The sequence below is a fragment of the Monodon monoceros genome, unplaced genomic scaffold (genome assembly GCF_005190385.1).
Source record: "Monodon monoceros isolate NGI ecotype Baffin Bay Population unplaced genomic scaffold, NGI_Narwhal_1 Super_Scaffold_20, whole genome shotgun sequence".
In the NCBI taxonomy this organism is placed as follows: Eukaryota; Metazoa; Chordata; class Mammalia; order Artiodactyla; family Monodontidae; genus Monodon; species Monodon monoceros.
Genome location: NW_021703777.1, coordinates 118679824 through 118703904, shown reverse-complemented (window position 1 = coordinate 118703904; position 24081 = coordinate 118679824). Strand labels below are relative to the sequence as shown.

At 36.3% G+C, this 24081-nt stretch overlaps 1 protein-coding gene across 2 annotated transcripts in view; it reads right to left on the bottom strand.

Moving 5' to 3' along the window:
• Nucleotides 1–24081, bottom strand: part of SPATA5 (spermatogenesis associated 5) — a 334167-nt gene that overhangs the window by 288878 nt on the left and 21208 nt on the right. For both annotated transcript variants that reach the window (XM_029235331.1, XM_029235332.1), the window contains exon 10: nt 1652–1806. In XM_029235331.1, coding sequence (XP_029091164.1) covers nt 1652–1806 — 155 coding nt within the window. The remainder of the gene's footprint in view (nt 1–1651; nt 1807–24081) is intronic.

Here is a 24081-nt window from a genome sequence, read left to right as displayed (position 1 = left end):
CTCCTGGTTGGGGCAAACTTTGATTGGAGTGGGATAGTCTAGCATGGCATCACATGTCTGACAATTGGTGATGACTAGAATGAGGGGATCTCAACTAGGAAGGCTCATCCCTGTTCACACAGTCTCTCATCCTCCAGGAAGCTAGTACAGATTTCTTAACAAAGCTAATGCAATGGCAAAGACCAGCAAGAGAAGGCAAGCCCTAAGCGCTTTCAAGCCTGCTTGCATTATGGCTGCTAACACTCCACTGGCCAAAGCAAGTTACATGGCCAAGTGCAGATTCAAGGATGGAAAACTTGACTCCCTAGCGTTTAGAGTAGGAGCTACAAGACTGCAGTGCAAAAGGGCAAACACAGTGAAGGGAAGAATTTGTGGTCATTTTTTGCAATCCACCACACTGCAAATGCTGCAAGTCTCTGCTCCACGTGGTCCATGGTGAAATAAGTTTAAATAACAGCTCTCTTTTGACACTTCAAAATACATATTGACATATTACAATATAATATAATGCAGAACACACTGCCAATGCTTGTTTCAATGTTCATTTTCTAAAAATATTAATATATTCAAAGAAAACTATAAAGCCATCCCCCACCCCCGAATATTAGGCCCATGTGTGTCACAGGTGACGTAACAGGTGCTCCATGCATAAAAGGTAACTTCTGTTGCCCTTGTGGTGATCTCACTGAAAACTCTGCAGAGACAGTCAATGATGAAGTATATGTAAAAGAACCCAAGGAAACATCAAGCATCATTAGTAGAAAGTATCATAACTAGAAGATGTTTTTTTGTTCTAAAATTAGCCTAGTTGACATTTTCTGGTAAAAACTAAACATGGAATTAGTATACAACCCAGTAACTGTACTACACTTGGGTATTTGTTCCAGAGAAATAAAAACTTATATTCACACAATACCTGTAGAAAAATGTTCATAGAAGCTTTATTCATAATAGCCCCAAACTGGAAACAAGCCAGATGTCCTTCAACTGGTGAATGGTTAAACAAACCGTTTTACACATATACCATGGAATACTACTCAGCAAAAGAAAGGAACAAACTATTGATATATAACAACTTGAATGAATCACCAGGGAATTACAGTAAGTGAAAAAAACTAATCCTAAACAATTATATAATGTATAATTCCATTTACACAACACTTCTGAAATGACAGAATTTTGGAAATGGATGCATGAACAAGGTGGGTGTAGTTATGAAAGGGCAAAGCAAGGGATCATTGTGGTGATGGAAATCCTCAGTATCTCGATTCTGGTGATGGATACACAAAACTTTACATGTAATAACACTGCACAGAACTAAATACACAGACACACACGTACACATAAATGAGTACAGGCAACACTGGGGAAATCTGCAAAAGATCGATGATTCTATCAATATCCTGGCTTGTGATACTGTATTATAGTTTTGTAAGATGTTACCATTGCGGGAGGGACTGGGTAAAGGATACATACACTCTCCCTAAAGTATTTCTTACAACTGTACTATATCTACAATTATCTCCATAAAAATTTCAATTAAAAAAAATTTTTTTAAGTTTAGCTTAGGAAGGTAGTTTCCCTGGGGTCTTAGTTTCTTTCAGAGTTTAATTCAAACAGTGTGGCTAGCATGAGGGTACAAATGACTTACATTTGGGACATCAATTGCTACCTCCCTCATGGCACTGGGCCTGATGTCATTCATCCCCTGCAAGAAATCTTTCAGAGTAATCTTCACCAACCCAGCCATCTTACTGTCAGGGAGGTTAGGGTGTTTCCTCAAGACTCTCCTCAAGGCATGAAGACCTGTAAAGAGAAAAGTAGCACAAGCTTTGTCTTCCACCTCATAAATACACACTGAACCATTACCAATAAAAATAATAACAAAAAACCCAAAGCTCATGCATATTATAACATTTAAAATTTTGTGTGTTTGTGCACATGCGTGCGTGCGTGTACAGTGGCGGGAGGGTGGGGAGGGAGAAGGGATAATGTGGGGGATGAAGGCAAAAATCTAAATGCTTAGTTTTGGTGGTAAAAATATGACAAACTGCTATGAAATATGAAAAGACAGATATTTTACATATGTGAAATAAAGTTTACAAAACAACTTCCGCAAAAAAGACCATAAAGGTTTGTCAAAATAACCTGTTTGGAGAATTTCTTTGAAAAGAGTAAAATATTAAACCAGTAACATACCTTTCACCCTGCCCTTTTTGTTAATACACACAAACCAGAGTTACAAGTTTTGTAAGGTATTGGCAGAACATCTTGAAGGAAATGTTCAGTTGGCAGTCAGAAATGTGGTTTTGGAATTCAAGACAGAATCAAACTTCAGAGTTATGTATATACACACGAGATCTGATATTATAGGAGTAGAAGACACCTATAAAAGGGAAGCTAGAGAGGGATCAGGGATGAAAGAATGAGGGTTGACGTCTCAATCTTAGGGAAGTCGATCATTTGAGGAGTATAGGAACAAACGATGGTTTAGGCAGAGATAGAGAAGTAGAATCAGAATAGTAAAATACCACAAAGCCAAAAAGATGGTCAACCAAGTCAAATTTAGAGAGATGCAAAATAACTTAAAAGAGATCATGCTGACCTAAAACATTACCGATGTTAGGTTCTTTGTTTTTGCTGTTTGCTTGGAGTTTAAGCACTGATAGGACTGAATGCCCCAAGCCATCCCCCCATCCAAGTTCCCAGATTTAGAGCCCCTTTATCTATGACAAAGACCTCTAGTCTAGAGGGCAGCAAAGTTCCTATGTGTTCTTTGCCTGAGGGTATTTTGTAATGAAGTGCTATATTTGTGTTCTAGTACACAATGAAGTTCCACTTTGAAGAATTTTAGTCTCAGAGACCTCTTAGAAATCCAGTCTGAATAACTGAACTTGCCCTGGGTCACCAACAAGCTCCATCATTTTTAATGTCTTTTGTCTAAAATGTTATGCCTCAGTGAATTTTTACTAAATTTAAATGATACCATAATTGTCATTTTACTTGCCTTCATTTATTTGAACTTTGAAACAGAAGCATTGGTTCAAGGAAGGAAAACACAAACTCCCCCAAACAGAGGTCTGGATATCTTTGACTACTAAGGAAAAACAGTGAATAATACACCACTCAGAAAATGGATCCACAGTAATCTTTCCCAAGGAAAGCTATCATTGCAAGTCTAATATTCATGGAGGTCTCCGAGACAGTAGGTAAACCAGAAAAAAAGCTACAAAAGAGGAAACTGAAGATATATGTAAAAAGATCACTATTTTCTATGGAAAATTTCTTAGGCCATACTCTGCAATCCGAAATCTATGCCACTTATTTAAGTCTATCTTACAAATATCTATATGGTTTTCTGCCTTCCAAAAATGTTGAAAGATAATTCTTTACATCTCTCACATTTCTGCTTATCTTTCCAACAGAAGCACTAACTGCCTCTGTTACAGACTATCTTTTCAAGGATGTCTGTGTACAGGAAGACAGAGTGTCTCCCTCCAAAGCAAAGGGCAGATATGCTTACTGCCCATTTCAAAAGATTAAGGTTCCCTAAGCTCAAGGTTCTCCTGTAATGCCACCTCATAAGGACTCAGATGTCACCCAGCCCTTTTTGTATCTCTTTGTGAGAAGTGAGGCTCCGGGAGCTCGTGCAAATGCTGTTTCTCTGGCTACTTCTGTTGCTGTAAGGAGTAGTCTATCCTTTGACTCTGACCCAGGAATACTGTGTCTTCTGAAAGCACTTGTGAAACTTGTTAAATTGCAAGTAGGGTAAAATCGCAAACCTTCACAGTTCTTGACATGAAAATAAAAGTTTACTTTAAATTAGGTTGTTTCACTGCCCAACATACCTTTCAAATGGTGCAATCATAAAAAACTAAATAAATAAATCCTCAGTAATAAGGCACTGTGTTGTATTAGACAGCACCTTGGTGACCTGAAAGAATTAAAGCAGTTCTAAAAAATCTTACATAAATGGAAGTGATCAAAAGACCAAAAGAATCTAACACTTCATGTCCCAAATGGCTATCTGGCAATACTTGTCAATATTTCTAATTTAGACCAGATACCTTACTCTTACCAGTACTGATATACTAGAAACTGAAACAAAGGAAGTGGTCTAATAATTTTCCCACATTTACGTCACAAGGCATAAAGTGGGACAATAAAGGAGACCGATTATTTTCATTTGAGAAAGGGATTTGGAAAGAGCAGCAGCCACTCATGAGGCAGGGACTGGCAGCCTACTGAGCTGGGGACAGCCCTGCCTCCAAGTAAGTCAGAAAGGGAAAGACAAATACCATATGATACCACTTATATGTGGAATCTAAAATATGACACAAATGAACCTGTCTATGAAACAGAATCACGGAAATAGAGAACAGACTGGTGGTTGCCAAGGGTGAGGAGGTTAGGAGAGGGATGGAGTGGAAGGCTGGGGTTAACAGATGTAGGCTTTTATACAGTAAGTCCCCTACATACGAACCTTCAAGTTTCAAACTTTCAAAGATACGAACATGCATTTGCATGTCTAATCACGTAAGTTTGTTCACGTGTCTGGAATACATTGTAACATGCATGCATCCTCTACAACAGGTTGAGCTTTTGTGTACTTTACTGTAGAGCACTGTATAGCAGCCGTCCCCAAACGTTTTGGCACCAGAGACTGGTTTCGTGGAAGACAATTTTTCCACAGACAGGTGGGGAGTGGGGGGGGATATGGTTCAGGCAGTAATGCAAGCGATGGGGAGCAGCAGATGAAGATTTGCTTGCTTGCCTGCCGCTCGCCTCCTGTTGTGCAGCCCAGTTCCGGGACCCCTGCTGTATACAGTAGTACAGTATCTTTATTTCAAGCCCAGGATGTCGGGAAGCAAGTGTGAAAGCAGTGGTGATATAGGTGGTACTGCTAAGAAACGCCAAGCAATAACGATGGAAACAAAAATGAAAATAATTGAGAGTGGAGCAACAACAGGAAGAATAAGAAACTGAAGAACCGAAGAGATTCACGACACAGGAAATGGCAAGGGGATTTTCTTCATTTGAGGAGGCACTGTGAGTTTTTGAGGCACAGGACGCAAACATAGAACAGTACAGGAAGGTTGCAGCCGCCATTCAGAATGCAATCCAGTGCTACCGTGTCATCTATGACAAGAAAAAAAAGAGCTACTACCCGGACGTCACTGGATCGTTTTTTCAAGAGGGTAGGTAGAATTGAATCCAGCAAGGAACCAGAACCTGTGCCATCGACATCAGGCGTGAGTGAAATTGCAGCTTGCCCTCCATCTCCTACTGCTGACGATCCTTCAGCTCTGACATCTCCCACCTCCTCTCCCTCCTCTAGTCAGTAACTCTTCTTGCCTGTTCACTCAGTGCCAGCCCCTGTATGCCAGCTGTTGTACTCTACTACTGTACTTTTCAAGGTACTGTACTATAAGATTAAAAATGTTTTTTTGTCTGTGTGTTTGTTTTTTATGTGTTATTTGTGTGAAAAGTATTATAAATCTATTACAGTACAGTACTATATAGCTGATTGTGTTAGTTGGGTACGTAGACTAACTTTGTTGGACTTACAAACAAAATGGACTTACGAATGGGCTCTCGGAATGGTACTCATTCGTATGTAGGGGCCTTACTGTATATGGAATGGATAAGTAGGAAAGTCCTACTGTATGGCACAGAGAACTATGTTCAATATCCTATGATAAACCATAATGGAAAAGAATATTTTTTTAAAGTGTATATATATATATGTATGTATAACTGACTCACTCTACTGTACAGCAGAAATTAACACAACACTGTAAATCAACTATACTTCGATTAAAAAAAAACAAAACTGTGTCTTCTGCAAGCACCCTTAGCAGTCAGCCTCACCAAAACAGAAGGACCCATGCAGCTCATGTAGGGCTCACACCTTACACCCTAGAGTGACCAGGGTCCCCAACCCCTGGGCTGGGGACTGTTAGGAACCGGGCTGCAGAGCAGGAGGTGAGTACCGGGCGAGCGAGCAAAGCTTCATCTGCCGCTCCCCATCGCTCACATTACCGCCTGAACCATCCCTCCCCCCTACCACACACGAAAAAGTTATCTTCCAAGAAACCAGTCCCTGGTGCCAAAAAGGTTGGGGACCGCTGCCCTAGAGCATATAGCTCTAGTGACCAGAGGGGAGTGTGCTGCTGGGCCCCATAGAATGTCACCTACAAAAGGCCACTTCTCCAAAATCAGCCGACATAACTGACCTACCCAACACAGAAAAAAAAACACAGCAAAATCTGCAAAATGAGGAGACAGAGGAATATGTTCCAAATAAAGGAACAAGACAAAGGACTCAGAAAAAGGACTCAGAAAAAGGGCTAAACAAAGGGGAGATAAGCAAGCTACTCAGTAGAGAGTTCAAGGCAATAATCGTAAAGATGCTCAGCGAACACAGAATGGATGAACACAGTGAAAATTTTAACAGAGAGAAAATATAATGAAGAAAACAAAGGTAAAGAATACAATAACTGGGGACTTCCCTGGTGGCGCAGTGGTTAAGAACCCACCTGCTAATGCAGGGGACACAAGTTTGATCCCTGGTCTGGGAGGATCCCACATGCCGCAGAGCAACCAGGCCCGTGAGCTACAACTACTGAGCCTGCGCTCTAGAGCCCACGAGCCACAACTACTGAAGCCCGCACGTCTAGAGCTGGTGCTCCACAACAAGAGAAGCCACCGCAACAAGAAGCCCATGCACCACAATGAAGAGTAGTACCCACTCGCCACAACTAGAGGAAGCCTGCACGCAGCAACGAAGACCCAATGCAGCCAAAAATAAATAAATAAAATAAATTTGTAAAAAAAAAGAATAAAATAACTGATAAAATCCAATATATACAAACAGCTCATAAAAATCAAAGAATATATATGTACACACACACACTCACAAACACACATACACACACAAACACAGGAATATTATTCCGCCATAAAAAAGAATGAAATACTGCCATTTGCATCAACGTTGGTGGACCTAGAGAATATTATGCATAGTGAAACAACTCAGACAGAAAGAGACAAATACTATATGACATCACTTACATATGGAATCTAAAAAATAATACAAATGAATGTATAAACAAAACAGAATGAGACTTAGACACAGAAAACAAACCTGTGGTTACCAAAGGGGAGAGGGAAGTGGGGTGGGACAAATTAGGGGTATGGGCTTAACAGATACAAACTACTATATACAAAATAGATAAGCAACAATGATTTACTATACAGCACAGGAAAGTACACCTATTAACTTATAATAACCTATAATGGAATATAAACTGAAAAAATACTGAATCATTATGTTATACCTGAAATTAACACAACACTGTATTATAAATCAACTATACTTCAAAAAAAAAGAATACGATAACTAAAGTAAAAGATATGCTAGAAGGAATCAACAATAGATTACATGATACAGAAGAATGCATCAGCAAACTGGAAGAAAGAGTAGTGGAAATCACCATGTTCTAAATAGTTGGGACCTAGAGAAAAGCTGCAGGAATAGTTTTGCCTCCCCTCGCCAATAAAGCCGAGGACTATTCTTTAAATAAAGTAAAAGATCTGCCCAAGAAGAGCTTCTAATGAAGTACTGGAATCAACAAGAGAAGCTGAACAGAGGCTGTGATAACTCCAGAGCTCACGATACCCATGCAGAGGTAGCAGGGAGGGGAGGGCAATCAGGATGGAATAGCACACAAAATCATTCTACTTATTTCTCATAATTCTTTTCTTCTTCCATTCATTTCTGTCTAATCTTCATTAAATCTTTCTGGTTTTTAGGGTTTATTATTTTTTTAATACTAATGCACAGCTTTTTATTTCTCAACCTTTCTTCATTTCTAACATAAGAATTTCAGGTTGTAAATTTCCCTGTAAGAATTCCTTTAGCCGCATACCACAGATTTTGATCATTCAATTCCAAATAGCTTTTTATTTGCATATTACAGTTCAACCAATAATTTATTTAAAATATTCTAATTTCTAAACTGTGAAGGTTTTTTTTTTTTTTTTTGCAGTACGCGGGCCTCTCACTGTTGTGGCCTCTCCCGTTGCGGAGCACAGGCTCCAGACGTGCAGGCTCAGCGGCCATGGCTCATGGGTCCAGCTGCTCCGCGGCATGTGGGATCTTCCCGGACTGGAGCACTAACCCGTGTCCCCTGCATCGGCAGGCAGACTCTCAACCACTGCGCCACCAGGGAAGCCCCGTGAAGGTTTTTTAACTGACTGAATTTAACTTAGAGAACAAGGTTTGTATGAAATGAATTTTTCGAATGGCAAATTCATAAACATTCTCTACCTGTTTGAATATGTATATATGTTATTGGTTCAGTGTTCCAAATACATATCCATTAGATCAAGCTTGTTGATAGTGTTCTTCAAACCTTCTCTATCCTCAACGACTGACAGAGATGTGTTAAAACTCACTAACATGGTTGTTCTGTTCATTTCTCCTTGTAGTTACAGATATTTTTGTTTTATGTTTCAAAGCTACCCTGTCAAGTATATCAGATTTAAAAGTTATAACTTCCCAGTGAACTGAATGTTTTATCAATATACGGTAGTCATCCTTATCTTAAGGAATGAGTTTTGCATTAAAATTATTCTAATCCTTACCACTTCCTTTTCTTGCTTTCTTTGAGACTCAATCTTTTGTGCTTTTCACATTCCATTTTGCCTTCTATTTAGTTTTAAAGTTATACACTCTCTATTATTTTAATGGTTATACTAAAAATGTTAATACATATTTAAGTATAGTTAATCAAAGTAAAGTTAATCATGAGGCTGCAAGGAAATTAATAGGTAAGCCAGTGACATAGATCTCCACGTTATTCTTCCGCAGACAAGGTTTTTTAACAGCCAGAATGAACGCTTGTTTTTTTAATCTCTACCATGTCATTATTTCCTCCATTCTATATTTTATTTGCATCTACTTTTCTCTTTCACCAAAAACTTCCACTAGTTTGGTTCTGTCTCTTGAATGGACCTTGGTCTGACTTCATCATCTTAAAAATCTTGTCAAAGAATGAGATTATTTTAAACTTTGCTGTTTTGTTCTCAAGTCTATTGACTCTACCCTTAACATTTTAAATTTCTTTCATGTTTGGGCTCACTGTATTGCTCTTTTCCAACTATCTGAGTTGAATGCATTTATTTTTAACCCTTCCTGTTTCCTGATAACTGTTTTTGTTATAATTCCCTCTTAGATAAAATCTAAAACAGAGTTTTTACTACCATTCTATTCTTAACATTTAGTTCCTTATATAATTTCTTTTGCAGCTCACACAGAGATTATATGAACATTATGTAACTTAGTTTTCAGTTGTACCAGTTACTAAATTATTGACTTTCAGCTCCAAAACCATACTTCTAAACTTGGCTTTGCGATACTTGGGGCTGAGACTCTGCAAACTACGCTTTGGCTCCATGGTAGGCTTTGCCAATGACAGAGCAAAGCTCTAGAGAGAGACTGCAGATGAAGGGGAGAGAAGGGACTAACTCTTTACTTCTGTGGGCTTCCTGTCTGTCTGCTATTCCTGTGACCACCACTCTAGCAACCCCTAAGAGATATCAGCACCAACCCACCAGTGCCACATTCTCAGAGGTCTGAGCCAGCCTTCAAAATATCAGGCAGTTCTTCAGAGGTCTGAGTTCTAGATTTTAGAAATCCCAACCTCTTTCCTTTGTTTCCCAAGCCTTACAGGTGATAGTAGCTTCTCAGTTAGTAATTTTATAATTTGTTATGAATGCTTTATAGTAAATTCTCTCTACAAAAATGAGTGGTAGAGGTTCTATCTCCTAACTGGATCATGACACAAATAACAATCCTATGGAATTTTTAAGAAATATCCTTTTTTCCCATTATAATGCAGACTGAGGTTTTTTTTTTAAATAAATTTATTTTATTTATTTATTTATATTTTTGGCTGCGTTGGGTCTTCACTGCTGCAGGCAGGACTTTCCCTAGTTGTGGCGAGTGGGGGCTACTCTTTGTTGCGGTGCACGGCCTTCTCATTGCAGTGGTTTCTCTTGTTGCGGAGACAGGCTCTAGGTGTGCGGGCTTCAGTACCTGTGGCTCGCGGGCTCTAGAGCGCAGGCTCAGTAGTTGTAGCACACAGGCTTAGCTGCTCTGGGGCATGTGGGATCTTCCCCAACCAGGGATCGAACCCATGTCCCCTGCATTGGCAGGAGGATTCTTAACCATTGCTCCACCAGGGAAGTCCCCCAGACTGAGGTTTTTATAAGTGAGAGCAAAACTACCCAAACATTTTAAGAGGCTAATATAACCTTGACTCCAAAACCAAATATGAACAAGAAAAAAATGCCTTTTACTTACAGACATGGGACAAAAGTTCTAAATAAAATATTAGCTGACTAAATCTAACAGTGCATTAAAAATTAGATTTCACAATCAAATAGAGTTTATCTCAGAAATGAAAGGCCAGTTCATCAAAAAACCTAACTCACCACATTATTGAGATTATATAATTATTTTTACTAATGCAGAAAAAATATTTGATAAGATTCAACATCCATTTATAATGATAAAAATAATGCAAAATACTCTTAGCAAAGTGTACTTAAGACTACATTCCAGAAATCTTTAGCAAATATTACACTTGATGAAAAAACTTTATATGCAGTCTCTTCAAAACTGTCAACAAGACAAGGACGCCACTATCACTACTACTGGATAATTCAATTGTAGAGTCCCTGGCAATTAAGAATAGAAAAAATGAGACTAAGAAAGAGCCAAAAGGATGGAAAGAAATAAAACTGCCATTATTTGCATGACAATAATTTACCCAGAAAAGCCAAAAAAAAAAAAACTATTAGAATTATGAGATAAGCAAGGTAGACAACCTGCAAAAAATAATCAATATAAGCTTTTTCCACACCAAGAAAAGCAATTTTAAAATATAGTAAGAAAAAAAGATACCATTCACAACAATGACAAAAATAATAAAGTATATAGGAATTTTCCTAACCAAAAACGTACACCCCTATGGAGACAATTCTAATAAAGAGGAAAATATGAACACAAGGGAGACATCCCATATTCTTGAATGGGATGACAATACAACAAAAACATCGATTATATTCAAAATAATCTATGTATTGTAAATGTGACCGCAGTCAAAATGTCAGTTGTATATTTTTGCTAAATTAGAACAAACTTTCCCTAAAAATATACTGTGGAATAAAGGTCTATACATAACTAACTCAACAGTAATGCAAATAAATAAGATTTACCTTACTGGATATTAAGATATAATTAATAGTATTAAATATGTGTTTAAAAGTTATAAGACTATACAGACCACACTGAGACAGAATAGAGTTCAGAGATAATCCATACATGTATAATATTAATATCTGATAAATTTACAATAATATATCATAAATCGATGAGGAAAGGACAGGCTATTTAGTAGCTGGTAAATGAATAATAGGAAAATTGGCTCATTGTGTAGATCCCTAGCACTGGGTCTCTAATGATCTTTTCTGGTAGACAACATTACATACATGTTGTCACACTTCATTGCTGGAGGATTTTTAAAATGTCCTGTGTGACTCCACAGGGAGAGGACTCTTGGAAGCTTATGCCTATTTTTTTTCCACACTTTGCGCTATGTGCCTTGGGCTGCTTCTGCTTGGTATCATTTCACTGAAATAAATCAAGGCCATGAATACAACTATATGCTGAGTCCTGTGATGACTCCTAGTGGGGCATCAAACTTAGTGGTTTGTTACAGGGACCACCAAATATGTAGACAAATATAAATGAATAATAATTGAATAAAACACTAATAATAGTGTTTTTGCAGTAAAGAGAATCAAAGTGTTCCCAAACTGTTTGCACTTTTCTTGCATTAGCCTCTAGTAAGCCAAGGAGACATATTGTAGTATGTAAGATAAATACTAAAAGATGAGTAAAATACATAACTAAAAAGATAACCGTAAGATGAGGAAGTAACAAAAATACTTGACTATTCCAAGAGAAGACAGTAAAAAAGATGAAAAAACATACAAGTGGGACAAATAGAAGGTAAATTAAACCTAAGTATTTAAGATATTACCCTAAATATAAATGTATCATGTACTTGAATTAAAAGATTGACAGCATTAGATGAAAAAAATAAAACCCAAATTTGTGCTGTTTACAAGAGTCATATTCTGAAATATAAAAATACAGGAAGGTTGAAAGTAAAATAGAAAAAGGGTACCATGCATGTAAAAGGAAAATAGCGCATCTATATCTACTATCAAATAGACTTTAAGAGGTATTACTAGACATTTCAGGATGATAAAAGGGTCCATTCACCAAGAATACATAAAATTCTACTACATGCCTAGTAACAAAGGCTCAAAGTATAAACAGCAAAATTAAGCAGAACTAAAAGGAGAAACAGACAAATTTGCAGCCTTACTTGCAGATTTTAACACACTTCCCTCAGTAACAAAAACAAACAAACAAAAAATATATATGTAGAAGTTATAAAAACAAAATTAACTCACCTATCTTAATTGGCATATATACAAAACAATAAATATCCAAAATAGTAAAATATCCGTGCTTTCAAGGGTACCTGGAAGGAGTACCAAAACTGACCACAGGGTGGGACACAAAGCAACTCTCCACAAATTTCAAGGATTGAAATCATAATGTTTATGTTCTCTGATTACATGAGACTTAATAGCAAAATCAGTAACAAAAAGATACCAAAAATACAAATATCTGGAAATTAACCAATACATTTCCAAATAATTCATGGTCAAAAAAAAAAATCCAATGAAAATTGTTAAGTTTTTCAACTGAATAATAATGAAAATATAACATGAAAATTTGTGGGATGCTACTAACGCTGTACTTAAAGGGACAATGACAGGCATAATGCACATATTAGGGAAGAATAAAGGGTGAAGGTCAATGAGGTGCTCATCTTATAAAACAAAGAATAAAATAAACCAAAAACAAATAAAACAAAACAGTGGGAAGGAAATAATGAAGATAGGAACAGAAATTAATGAAATGGAAAACTAATGTGCAATTAAAAAAACAAATCAATAAAGCCAAAGGTTTATTTTCTGAAAAGGCTAATAGAGATAAATCTCTGGCAAGATGAATCAGGGGAATGTGAGAAAAGACACACATTACCAATATCAGGAAGCAAAAATGACTACTGAATGGTCTACACTACAGAACCCACAGGCCATTGAAAAGATAATAAGAGGATATCAGGAATAACCTTATACCAAATAACTCAAAAATTTAGATGAAATGAACCAATTTCTAGGGGGGAAAAAAAGCTTATCAAAACAAAGTACATAATTGAAAATTCCAATAGCTATTAAATTCATTATGTAATTAAAACCTTTCCAAAAAGAAAATTCTAAACGTAGATGGCCTTATTGGTTAATGTTACAAAGTAGTTAAGTATGACTATAACACTAAGCTTACAAAAACTCTTGCAGAGAAAAAAAGAGGCCAGGATAATTCCCAACTTGATTCATGAGGCCAGCATAACCCTGTTCCTCAAATCTTAAAAGGACATTACAGGAAAACTGCAGACTGATATCTCTCCTGAACATAGGTGCAAATATCCTAAACAAAACATCAGCAAAAATATCAATATGTAAATAAAGGATTATACGTCATGACAAGATGGCTATATTCCAAGAATGTAAAGTTAGCTTAACATCTGAAAATCAATCAACATCATGTTCCACATTAATAGAATAAAGAAGAGAATATGATTATCTCAATAGACCCAGAAAAGGAATGTCATAAAAATCAATATCATTAATTATAAAAACTAGGAACAGATGGAAATTTTGTTACTCTATCATATTAGCTACAAAAAAACAAAGAGCAAATATTATTCTTAATAGTAAAAGGTTAAAAATTTTCTCCCTAGGATCAAGAATGAGATAAGGATAAGTACTGTTATCATTTCTATTAAATACTATGTTAAAGATCCTAACCACTACAACAAGGCAAGAAAAAGAAGTGTAGAGGTTAAAAGGAATGAAAATTGTCATTATTTGCAGATTGTATACACAGAAAACTTTAACATGACTACATACATAAAAACTCAACCAATTTCCATACACACTATTAAAATTAATATGTGAATTTAGCAAGGTAGGTAGACACAAAGTCAATACATAAGAGTTTAGTTTTTCCAGATACCAACAAACACAATTAAAGTGAAACTTTACAAGATGCCATTTATAACTGCATTAAAAAAAACCTTAGAATTAAAAAATAACTGCATTAAAAAAATACCTTATAATAAATCTAATGAACATTATGCAAGACTTCTTCACTTAAAACTATAAAACTCTGAGAGAAATTAAAGACCTAAAATAAATGAAGGGATCTACCACATGGTAGATAACTTGTAGATATTAACTTTCTAATTCTCCCTAAATTGACCAAGAGATTTAATAATTCCAATCTAAATCCAATTTTGTTTTGTCTTGGAGGGGAGGGAGTCTGGCAAGCTGATTTTTAAAGTTCTAAGCAAATGCAAAGGCCCAAGAATAATCAAGACAATCTTGAGGAAGAAGAAAAAAGGTGCACTTACCCTCCAGAAATTAAGTCTTTTCAGAAGGCTTAAGTGATTAAAGATATTTCAGTATTTTGCACAAGGATAAAGAGATCAATGAAACAGAACAGAGAATTCAGAACAAACCCAAACTCTTGATTTATGACAAAGGTTAGTTAACAATGCAGAGCAAGAAGAATGGTCATTTCATTAACTAGTGCTGGTACAACTAATTATCTACATGGAAAAAAGTGAAATAATTATAGATAGTAATGTAAAAGGAAAGATAATAAAGCATCTTTAAATGAAAGAAGATAATATAAAATAAAATATTCACAATTGTGGAATTTACACAGATTTCTTAAACATGATAAAAAAAATCACTATCCATAAAGAAAAATGTTGATAACTTGGTTCATTATATTTATGTTATAATAAATGTATATGGTTACAAACTTCTATTCCTCAAAGACTCTGTAAAGAGAGTAATTATTTTTTTAAAAGCAACACAATAGAAAAATTGAACAGATATCTGAATAGGCATGTCACGAAGGAGGATATCTAAATGGGCAATACATATATAAAAAAGTATTCAACTCAGTCTTCAGAGAAATAAAAACACAATGAAATACTGTTAAAAAACCACCAAATTCTGGCAAGAATGAGAAGAAACTGGAATTTTCACACATTACTAGTGGAAGAGGAAATTGCAGCAATCACCACAGAAAACTTTTGGCAGTATTTACTAACAACAACACACACACATATTCTATAACCTGATAATTCCACACCTAGATATAAAGCAAACAGAAATGTGTACATCTGTGCACCAAAAAAAATATGTGCAAGAATACTGATGGCATCATTACTCACAATATTTATACAATAAAATATAGCAATAAAAATGAACTAATGCTACAACTGAATAAAATGATGAAGCTCTCAAACCATAATATGAGAGAAAGAAGACAGCACAAAACAGGCTGAACTAATCCATGGTGTTAGAAGCCAGAAAGAGTGGTTGCCTTTTGTGCTGAGATGAAGAGTGGTGGCTGGGAGAGAATCTGATGGAAGTTCTAGGGCACTAATAATGCTTTATATATATAATGCTTTATATCTGGTTATATATACTTTGGAAAATGCATGGATCTTATAGTTTTTACACTTTTCTATACATGTTATATTTCAGAAAGAAGTTTATTAAAAAATAGAATACATAAAAAATGAAGTGAAAGGGAAAAAACCTATAAACAAAGCCACTATAAACAAGGGAGAAAAGAACAGGACTTGAGGAGAGACAAGAGCATTCCCTATGTTAATGAATCTGCAAGTATTTTTTACAGAATAGTTCTCAATGAGAGAATCACTATTCTGTACCTGTGTTACTTACTTGCCAATTCAGTACAATTCATATTAAAGCAAAGCAAATAGTAAAATAAAATATCATGTCATGAAGCCACTGAGAAGAGATATTCATTGACTATAAGTTACTCTTTCACAGGTACTCTTCTTCAATATTAGTTCTATTCATTCATTCAAAATATTCACTTAGAAACTCCTAGACATAGTTAATTCATTCAACAATGTACTGAGCTCTTTTTCTAGAGTACAAAAGAGCAAGAAGGCAGATAAACCTCTCATAGTGCTAACAGTCTGAAAGAGAAGACATATGATAACAAGTTATTATTATATAATGTGCCAAGTATTATGACATGGAAAGAACAAAGTGGCATAAAAACACGTCAGGGACATCTAATTCAGTTTAGTAGGATTAGTGACAGTTTAGAGTTAGATAACCCTCACAGAAATCATTTAGTATATTCCTTTATTTCACAAATGAAGAGAGACTAAAACATGTATACAAGCTAAATTAGTTAGACCTGAAAAATGAGTTGATGTTAAACTGCTAATATGGGAATTGAGGCCAAAGAGGCAGCAGAGTATTCAAGGCAGAGGGAACAGCATATATAAAGGCCTAGGGGGGCTTCCCTGGTGACACAGTGGTTGAGAGTCCGCCTGCCGATGCAGGGGACACGGGTTCGTGCCCCGGTCCGGGAAGATCCCACATGCCGCGGAGCAGCTGGGCCCATGAGCCATGGCCGCTGAGCCTGCACGTCCGGAGCCTGTGCTCCGCAACGGGAGAGGCCATAACAGTGAGAGGCCCGCGTACCACAAAAAAAAAAAAAAAGGCCTAGGGACAAGAATGAGCATAACACTTCAGAGATGATGCATCCCTGAAGAACAGTAAAAGACAAAATCTCTATCCTTAAAGAGTTCACACTTAGAAATATGAAAGAACATGTTTTAAATAAACCTAAATCCATCTCTATTCGTTTGTAGATAATGTGAGAAGATGAAGTATGGCACACTGTCAGAAAGGGAAAAAGAAAATAAGGAAGATTACAGATTTGCAAAAGCTGTAAAAACATAACAAGGATACTGGAAATTCCTACCAGAGCCCTTCAGATTCTTTCTCAGTATGAGGTTCTATGATTCTAGACGCTGTACAGAGGTACTGTATTTTATACAAATGCTATTCTTGAAAATAACATAAGTTGAAACAGAATTTATATGAATTAAATGTATATCAGGGCTTATAAAGTTAAAGATCCTTGGAGCTATCATATTAATGCAAACAACCCTCCATGGTCCTAGATCTGCCACTAGCTCAGATGTCACTTGACATATAAAACTTAGCTCCTCTGGCCATCAGTTATGTCATTTATTAAATGGAAAGATTAAAATATATCAGTATTTTCTCTAAATTATTTTCAGCTTTATTTTTTTATTTTTATTTTTTTGGAAAAGGTAGTCTTTTTAATAACTGCTTTTGTCACCAGGTTAAGTCATGCAGTTACAAAGTAGTTAGAAATTTCTGAAAGGATATTATTGTTAAAACAAGAAAAGCTCGGGCTTCCCTGGTGGCTCAGGGGTTGAGAATCCGCCTGCCAATGCAGGGGACACGGGTTCGTGCCCCGGTCTGGGAGGATCCCACATGCCACAGAGCGGCTGGGCCCGTGAGCCTTGGCCACTGAGCCTGCGCGTCCGGAGCCTGTGCCCCGCAACGGGAGAGGCCACAGCAGTGAGAGGCCCACGTACCGCAAAAAAAAAAAAAAAAAAAAAAAGCTCATTCTTACATAAATAATATCTAGTACTTCACTGGGACACTACTGTTCAAAAGGCCCTGGTCAAACAACTCCCAAACAAAACAACCCCAGGTTGTTTGCAGCCCATTGGGAATGAAGCCGTGTGCAGAAAATTCTATGATGCTAAGCTTAAATTATTGGACATCACCATTCCTCAGGAGGCCATACTAGAATCTATGGCAAGAAATTAAATTTTTAAAAATACACATATTTTTATAAACCAGAAGTAAACAATTAACTAGAGGAGCAAACGGACACATGTACATCATCAAGGAATACAGCTTAGGGCAAGCAATCTATAACATTTCCTTTCATTACTAAGTTTAATTTTTAAAATATAAACAAAAACAGAACCAATAAAACTATGTTAAGAAACACAGCTTTGAAACAAAAATACAGGTGTAGCTAATTAAATGTGTCATTTTGCTTTCATTATTTTATGTTCTAATGATCTCAAAAGTTTTGAAATGGGAAACAAGTTGCAATGAAGAGAACAAAAGACAAAATGCCCTAGGCAAGCCTAATGCCAACACATTCTTTCCAGTATATGACATGTTCTCAAGCCCCACATCACTATCCAGATATAATCACTTCTAGACAAGAGCAATTACTCTAAATTCATGCTCTTCAAGACCATCTGCTCCATATTCAATCAACAAACATCTTGCTCCATGCATACGGCATGCTACAATTTTATACTTAATGCTTGCTAAATAATGATGTTATTTTTTGAGCATGCAATTAAGTTCCTTCCTTAGAAACTAAAATTCATCACAGGAGTAATAGTGTTTTTTAGAATTATTATCTACCCTACAGACAATTATATAAAGAAGTAACATGAAACATGGGCATCAGGATCTCAGATTTGAATTGTAAAAGTTAGGCATAAAATTTCTGAATAGTATATTCACGCAAATGAAGACTGAAAGCAACTATAAAAATCTAAGTCTCTCTTTTTAAAATATACTTTCCTCAAAATATCAGAATTCCAGAAATGTTTTATCTGGAGTCTTTACTCTCCCTCAACTCAGTATTAAGTATAGACAAGGTGATAAGTATTACCTGATATATCACTGGGAGAGTTCCATTTCTCACTCCTTATTCATAGAAAAGAAATTAAACAGAATACTCTCAAAGAGGGTATTGTGGTTCTTGCGTTATTTTTATTACAAATGATTGGTATAACTTAGACTGACTGCAGAAGCCAGGTCTATTACGAATCCCCTATCACTTTTAAAAATTGCTTTTAAAAGTAATAGCACTATGGAAAGCACCCTGGTCTCAAGACCTGAATCTTGGGCCAAGACTTCACTAACTGCTTGAGCTTGGATGGATCACACAGTCTGTACTCATCTGTGAAATAAGGGAATATACGAAATGATTTCTGATAGGGTCTTCTAGTTCTAAAACGACAGAATTAATTCACTTCATCAGTCCCAGGTTTTAACAAACTTTCCTAAAAATACAGCTTATAGTATCAAAATTTTAATATCAAATTATTTATTACCTGGCTTACCAACCCTATTAAAATGCAGAGTTAGGGGCTTCCCTGGTGGCGCAGTGGTTGAGAGTCTGCCTGCCGATGCAGGGGACACGGGTTCATGCCCTGGTCCGGGAAGATCTCACATGCCGCGGAGCGGCTAGGCCCGTGAGCCATGGCCGCTGAGCCTGCACGTCCGGAGCCTGTGCTCCGCAACGGGAGAGGCCACAACAGTGAGAGGCCCGCGTACCGCAAAAAAAAAAAAAAAAAAAAAAAAAAAATGCAGACTTAGGAACAAAAAGGATAGTTTGCTTATAGCACAATTCTTATGCCAACAGAGGTTGAAGATCTATGGCTTTGTGGACTAGAGCAAGGTCCAGGTAAGAGGAGAGGAACCAGGAAAATAATGAAGGAATATAGTCTGATATGATTTTGACTTGGGGCAGGGGGCGGGGGGTCAGCAGGCCAACTATATTTGTCCCTTTTTTTGGAAGGTACAAAAACTCTAAATAACACACCATTAAAACTGAAAAAATAATTCACAGTCACTATCTCTGTTCCTTCAACTTTCAATCACCCCTCAATTTATTGCGATCTACTAGAACTACTCTCTTCCAAGGCCCTCATGACCACCCAAGTACTAAGCACTTGATGTCACTGTGGTCTCTATACTGTCGATCCTGCTCCACTATTTATTTCCTGTGTGATCTTGGTGAAGTTGCATAACCTGTCTGACCTAAGTTTCTTCACCTATAAAATGAAGATAACCCTATAAGGAATGCTGTAAGAAATCATTAACACGTGTGAAGGCACTTCAAACAATGGATGGCACCTTGTAAGTACTCAATTAGTGGTAACTAATAATATATTATTTCTAATTACTTCCTCCCTGAATCTTCCCTCATTTGAGTCACCACTTTTTTGGGGTTCTCTTCCCACCTCTCTAGCCACTCTTCAGTCTTCTATACCAGATTTTTCCTAACAATTCAACCTTTGAATGGTGGTATTCCCCAGGATCCCTTCTTTCCTCAGTAGCAGGCTAAAACCTCCCTGATCCTTCGCAAATACAACACAACATATTATAATTTTACCTGTTACACTGCTGCACTTCTCTGTGCATCTTGAGCTCTAAGAGGAGAAAGTCCAAGTCTCTCTTATTCACTGACGTAGTCCCAGCACCAAGTGCAGTGCCTGGCTCAATAAATGAACGAGAAAATGAACTCTGTTCATTCTCTCTAAGTGACTTCATTCATTTCAATGGCTTCAGTCATAATCTAACTGGTGACAACTCACTAAAACATAGATCTAACCAAGACTCTCATCTCCAAAACCTGCAATTCAAAATCCTGCAGCTTAGATAATGTAAACAATAAAAAGGGTTAGAAGGTGGAGGACAGAGTGGGCAGGAAGAAGACATCCCAACAGTCTAGACAAGAGCAATGAAAAATAGTTAAAAAATTTTTTTAAAGCTGAAACTCTGAATAAATTTTGAAAATAGAGCTGACAGGATTTGATAAAGAGTAACAAAAAAAGGAATCAAGAATAACTCTTAGAAGTAACTTTTTTTTAGAAAGACTGATTTTTTTTTTTTTTAATTAGAAAGAAAACCTTTCCTTAGGTTTTCTACTTTTATAGCCTTGGCAAGGCAACTCAGAAAATTTTCCACTAGTCAAGTAAATAGGATATATCACTTAGAGCTTAAACAGAATCAAAACTACCACTTGTTTTTCTGAAACAAACGACTCATCTCCAGTCATTTCAAATGAACAGCAGAACTAATATTAAGATACCCAATTCACTGACCAAAAAAAATTCTACTTCTCATATAATATCCATAATGTTTACGCAGTAGGAAAAATCCTAACATCACAAATATAACTATCACTATATTTCAGAATTACAAAACAGAGGGGAAAATTCATTGTTTTATGATATTATATTGCATAATTACTGCCTATCTATCCACCTACAATAATGAATAAAGATATGATCCCTCATGAAATGCATTAATTAGAGGATAATCATGATACATACATCAATTTAATTTTGTTGCTCTACTGCAGGGCTAAAGTGGACTCACATGTGGGACGACGTGGGTACGGGAGGGAAGAGACTGTAACTGACTATGTATGACAGGAGAGCTCTCACATTCAGCAAGAAAATCTGTCAGGGAGGCACCCCCAAAATAAGCCATATCTATTTCTAGTCTGCATATTTCTATTGATGGGCAAGACTTTTACCGATCCAGATTCAGTAAAAGTCACTACTCTAGCAAGGTAAAGGATTCTGCTAGACTTCCCTGATACCACTTGTACTACAGTAACCAAATACTTCATAAAATCAGGAATACTGTCAAAATTCAAATAAGCATCTACCAGAGAAGTGCATAAATACACATAAAATATGAAAATTTTTTTTTAAAAAAGAGAGAAAGTGACACTTACCAAGGGCCTGTATAAACCATGAACACTGCTGTCAGGCTATACTTCTAAACCTCATAAGAACTCTTTTAAAAATGTTATACAAAAAAAAAAGTTATCCCTATTTAGCAGATGAGGAAAGAGTTCAAGAGGTTAAATGGCTTGCCCAGTGACTCCCAGCTGATAAGGGGTAGTGTTAGCATTTGAAACTAGAGCTCACCATAAGCTTTCCACAAAACCCTACTATTTCCCTGCACCTTATTTAAAAATATTGAATTTTTAAAGAATCAACATTTTAATTCTAACTTAGAAAATAACATTGGCAGAATTCAAAAATGGTGGAAAATGTTAGAAAAAGAACCTTTCTTAAGAACTGGATTGTACATAGGAGATCCTCCATAAATTCCTGTTCAAATAAGCTAGTGAAGGGTGGGAGGGAGGACTAACAGCTATAAATATCTGAGAACCCTGCTGCAAGACAGATAACATTTTCCATTTCACAAGAAGTTATGTTATAATAATTAGATTCAGTATTTTTACTAGACCTACGTAAGTGTAATAATGACAAAATCATTGTTTAAATAAGAGTTTTAATTCTTCCTGTTCTGTGATGGTATCTTATCAAGGCCCAAGCATTTGGTATGAACATGTTGAAATGATGTGTAATCAACAAGGATGCTAAAGATAAATTCTTAGAGATGTGAAGCAAATGCTTCCTTCCACTGTTAACAAAATGACCGAGTCCTCTTCTTGAAGAAATCAAGCTCTATTTATATTCACTCTCCTGAAATGGCACAGGCAGCCTTAGAAGGATAAGTTTATAATAAATCCCTGCATTTGGAAAACATTGTTGCTAAGCATCTTCTAACATTCAGCAGAGTTTATATAATTCATGTCTCCACTGCATAATTAACATTTCATGTTTTCTAAAAAAGTGTGGTATGCTTATCTATGTTGTTAATTTAAAACATTATAAATTTTGAGGGAATTCATAAAAGGCTATGCAACTAATTAATTAGAAAGGCAGCCTAATCCCAGGAGGGATAAAAACACAGACATTAAGTGTCAGGATGTGTCAGAGTTGAGCTTATAAACAGCTTGTCTGCTTGAGATAAAACATTTCAAAATGCAGCTGCTCTTTGCTTAAAAAGGTGAGCTACAAAACATTAGGCTTTTGGACAAGTCACAACTTATCAAACCACACTCTAGCTCAAAAATTAATTATAAAGAAAACATAACATTTGAAAATCAGTTTCACACCCAACCTGCAACATTAAACATTATATCTGCTCAGATAATAAGAGATCCAATTGTTGAAAGCAATACTACAGTAGTATTTCCAACTTTCTTATTTGTTATGGAGACAAAGTTTAAAAATACGGAAAATATTCAGTAACACTAGAAAAAAAGATTAGAAAAGTTGAGAGCAATCACACTGCAAAAGACACAGCATCACCCTTACAAACTCTGGAATAGATTGCAAACCTTCGGTCCTCTGGAAAAGCATGCACAAACATATATACTACAATGATTTTGATCTTTTGTATTAATAACCCACAAACAATAACCTTAAGATTAACAAAACAATCAGTAACATAGTTCACTTAGGTTTTATGAAATTCTGAATCACTTCAATGTATGTAATTACTAGACACCTGTGCACCATTTTATTAAAAATGGCAGAGCCTCCCCAACTAGAAGCCAGTCCAGGAAAAAGGAAAACCACCAGACAGCCAACACACCAAAAGCTCAAAGAACATACATGTCCACAAATCATAAGCAAGCAAATGTTCTAAGAAAAACACATGTCTACATTCCTACTTGTATTCTTAAGTGTTAATCCTTAACTACTTCCTTAATTGTGGCTTTCTATCTTTCAGAATTATTTTTCATTTTAAAGTTTTATTCAGAACCATTATATATACCTGCAAGACAAACTAGGACACTCATTTTCTCCTACAGTCAGAGACTAAAATGATACAGTAGTATAGAATAGTACATTACTATCACATAAAAACTCTAGGAAGAAACTCAACCCTATCAGTGAGAGAGTCAGAATTACATTACCTAAACTAAATGCAGTTATTTAAATCAGTTACAGAGAATCTCCAAAAATCAGAGAACTGGTTGGCCTAGACCAGTGGTTCTCAAAGTGTAGCCCTTGGACCAGCAGCACTGATTATCACCTGTAACTTGATAGAAATGGAAATTCTTGTACCCCAGCTGGACCTACTAAACCAGTAGCATGCAGCCCAGAATTGTGTTTTAACAAGCTCTACAAGTGATTCTTATACAGGTTTAACACAGGAGAACCACTGGCCTAAATTAATGATACATTTCCTGTTCACAGGGAAGTACAAGACTGGCTACTTCAAATCACTTGGAAAACATTATAAATACTGATTCCAGTTCCCCACCTTCTTTATTCAATTAAGTATGGAAAGTGAGTG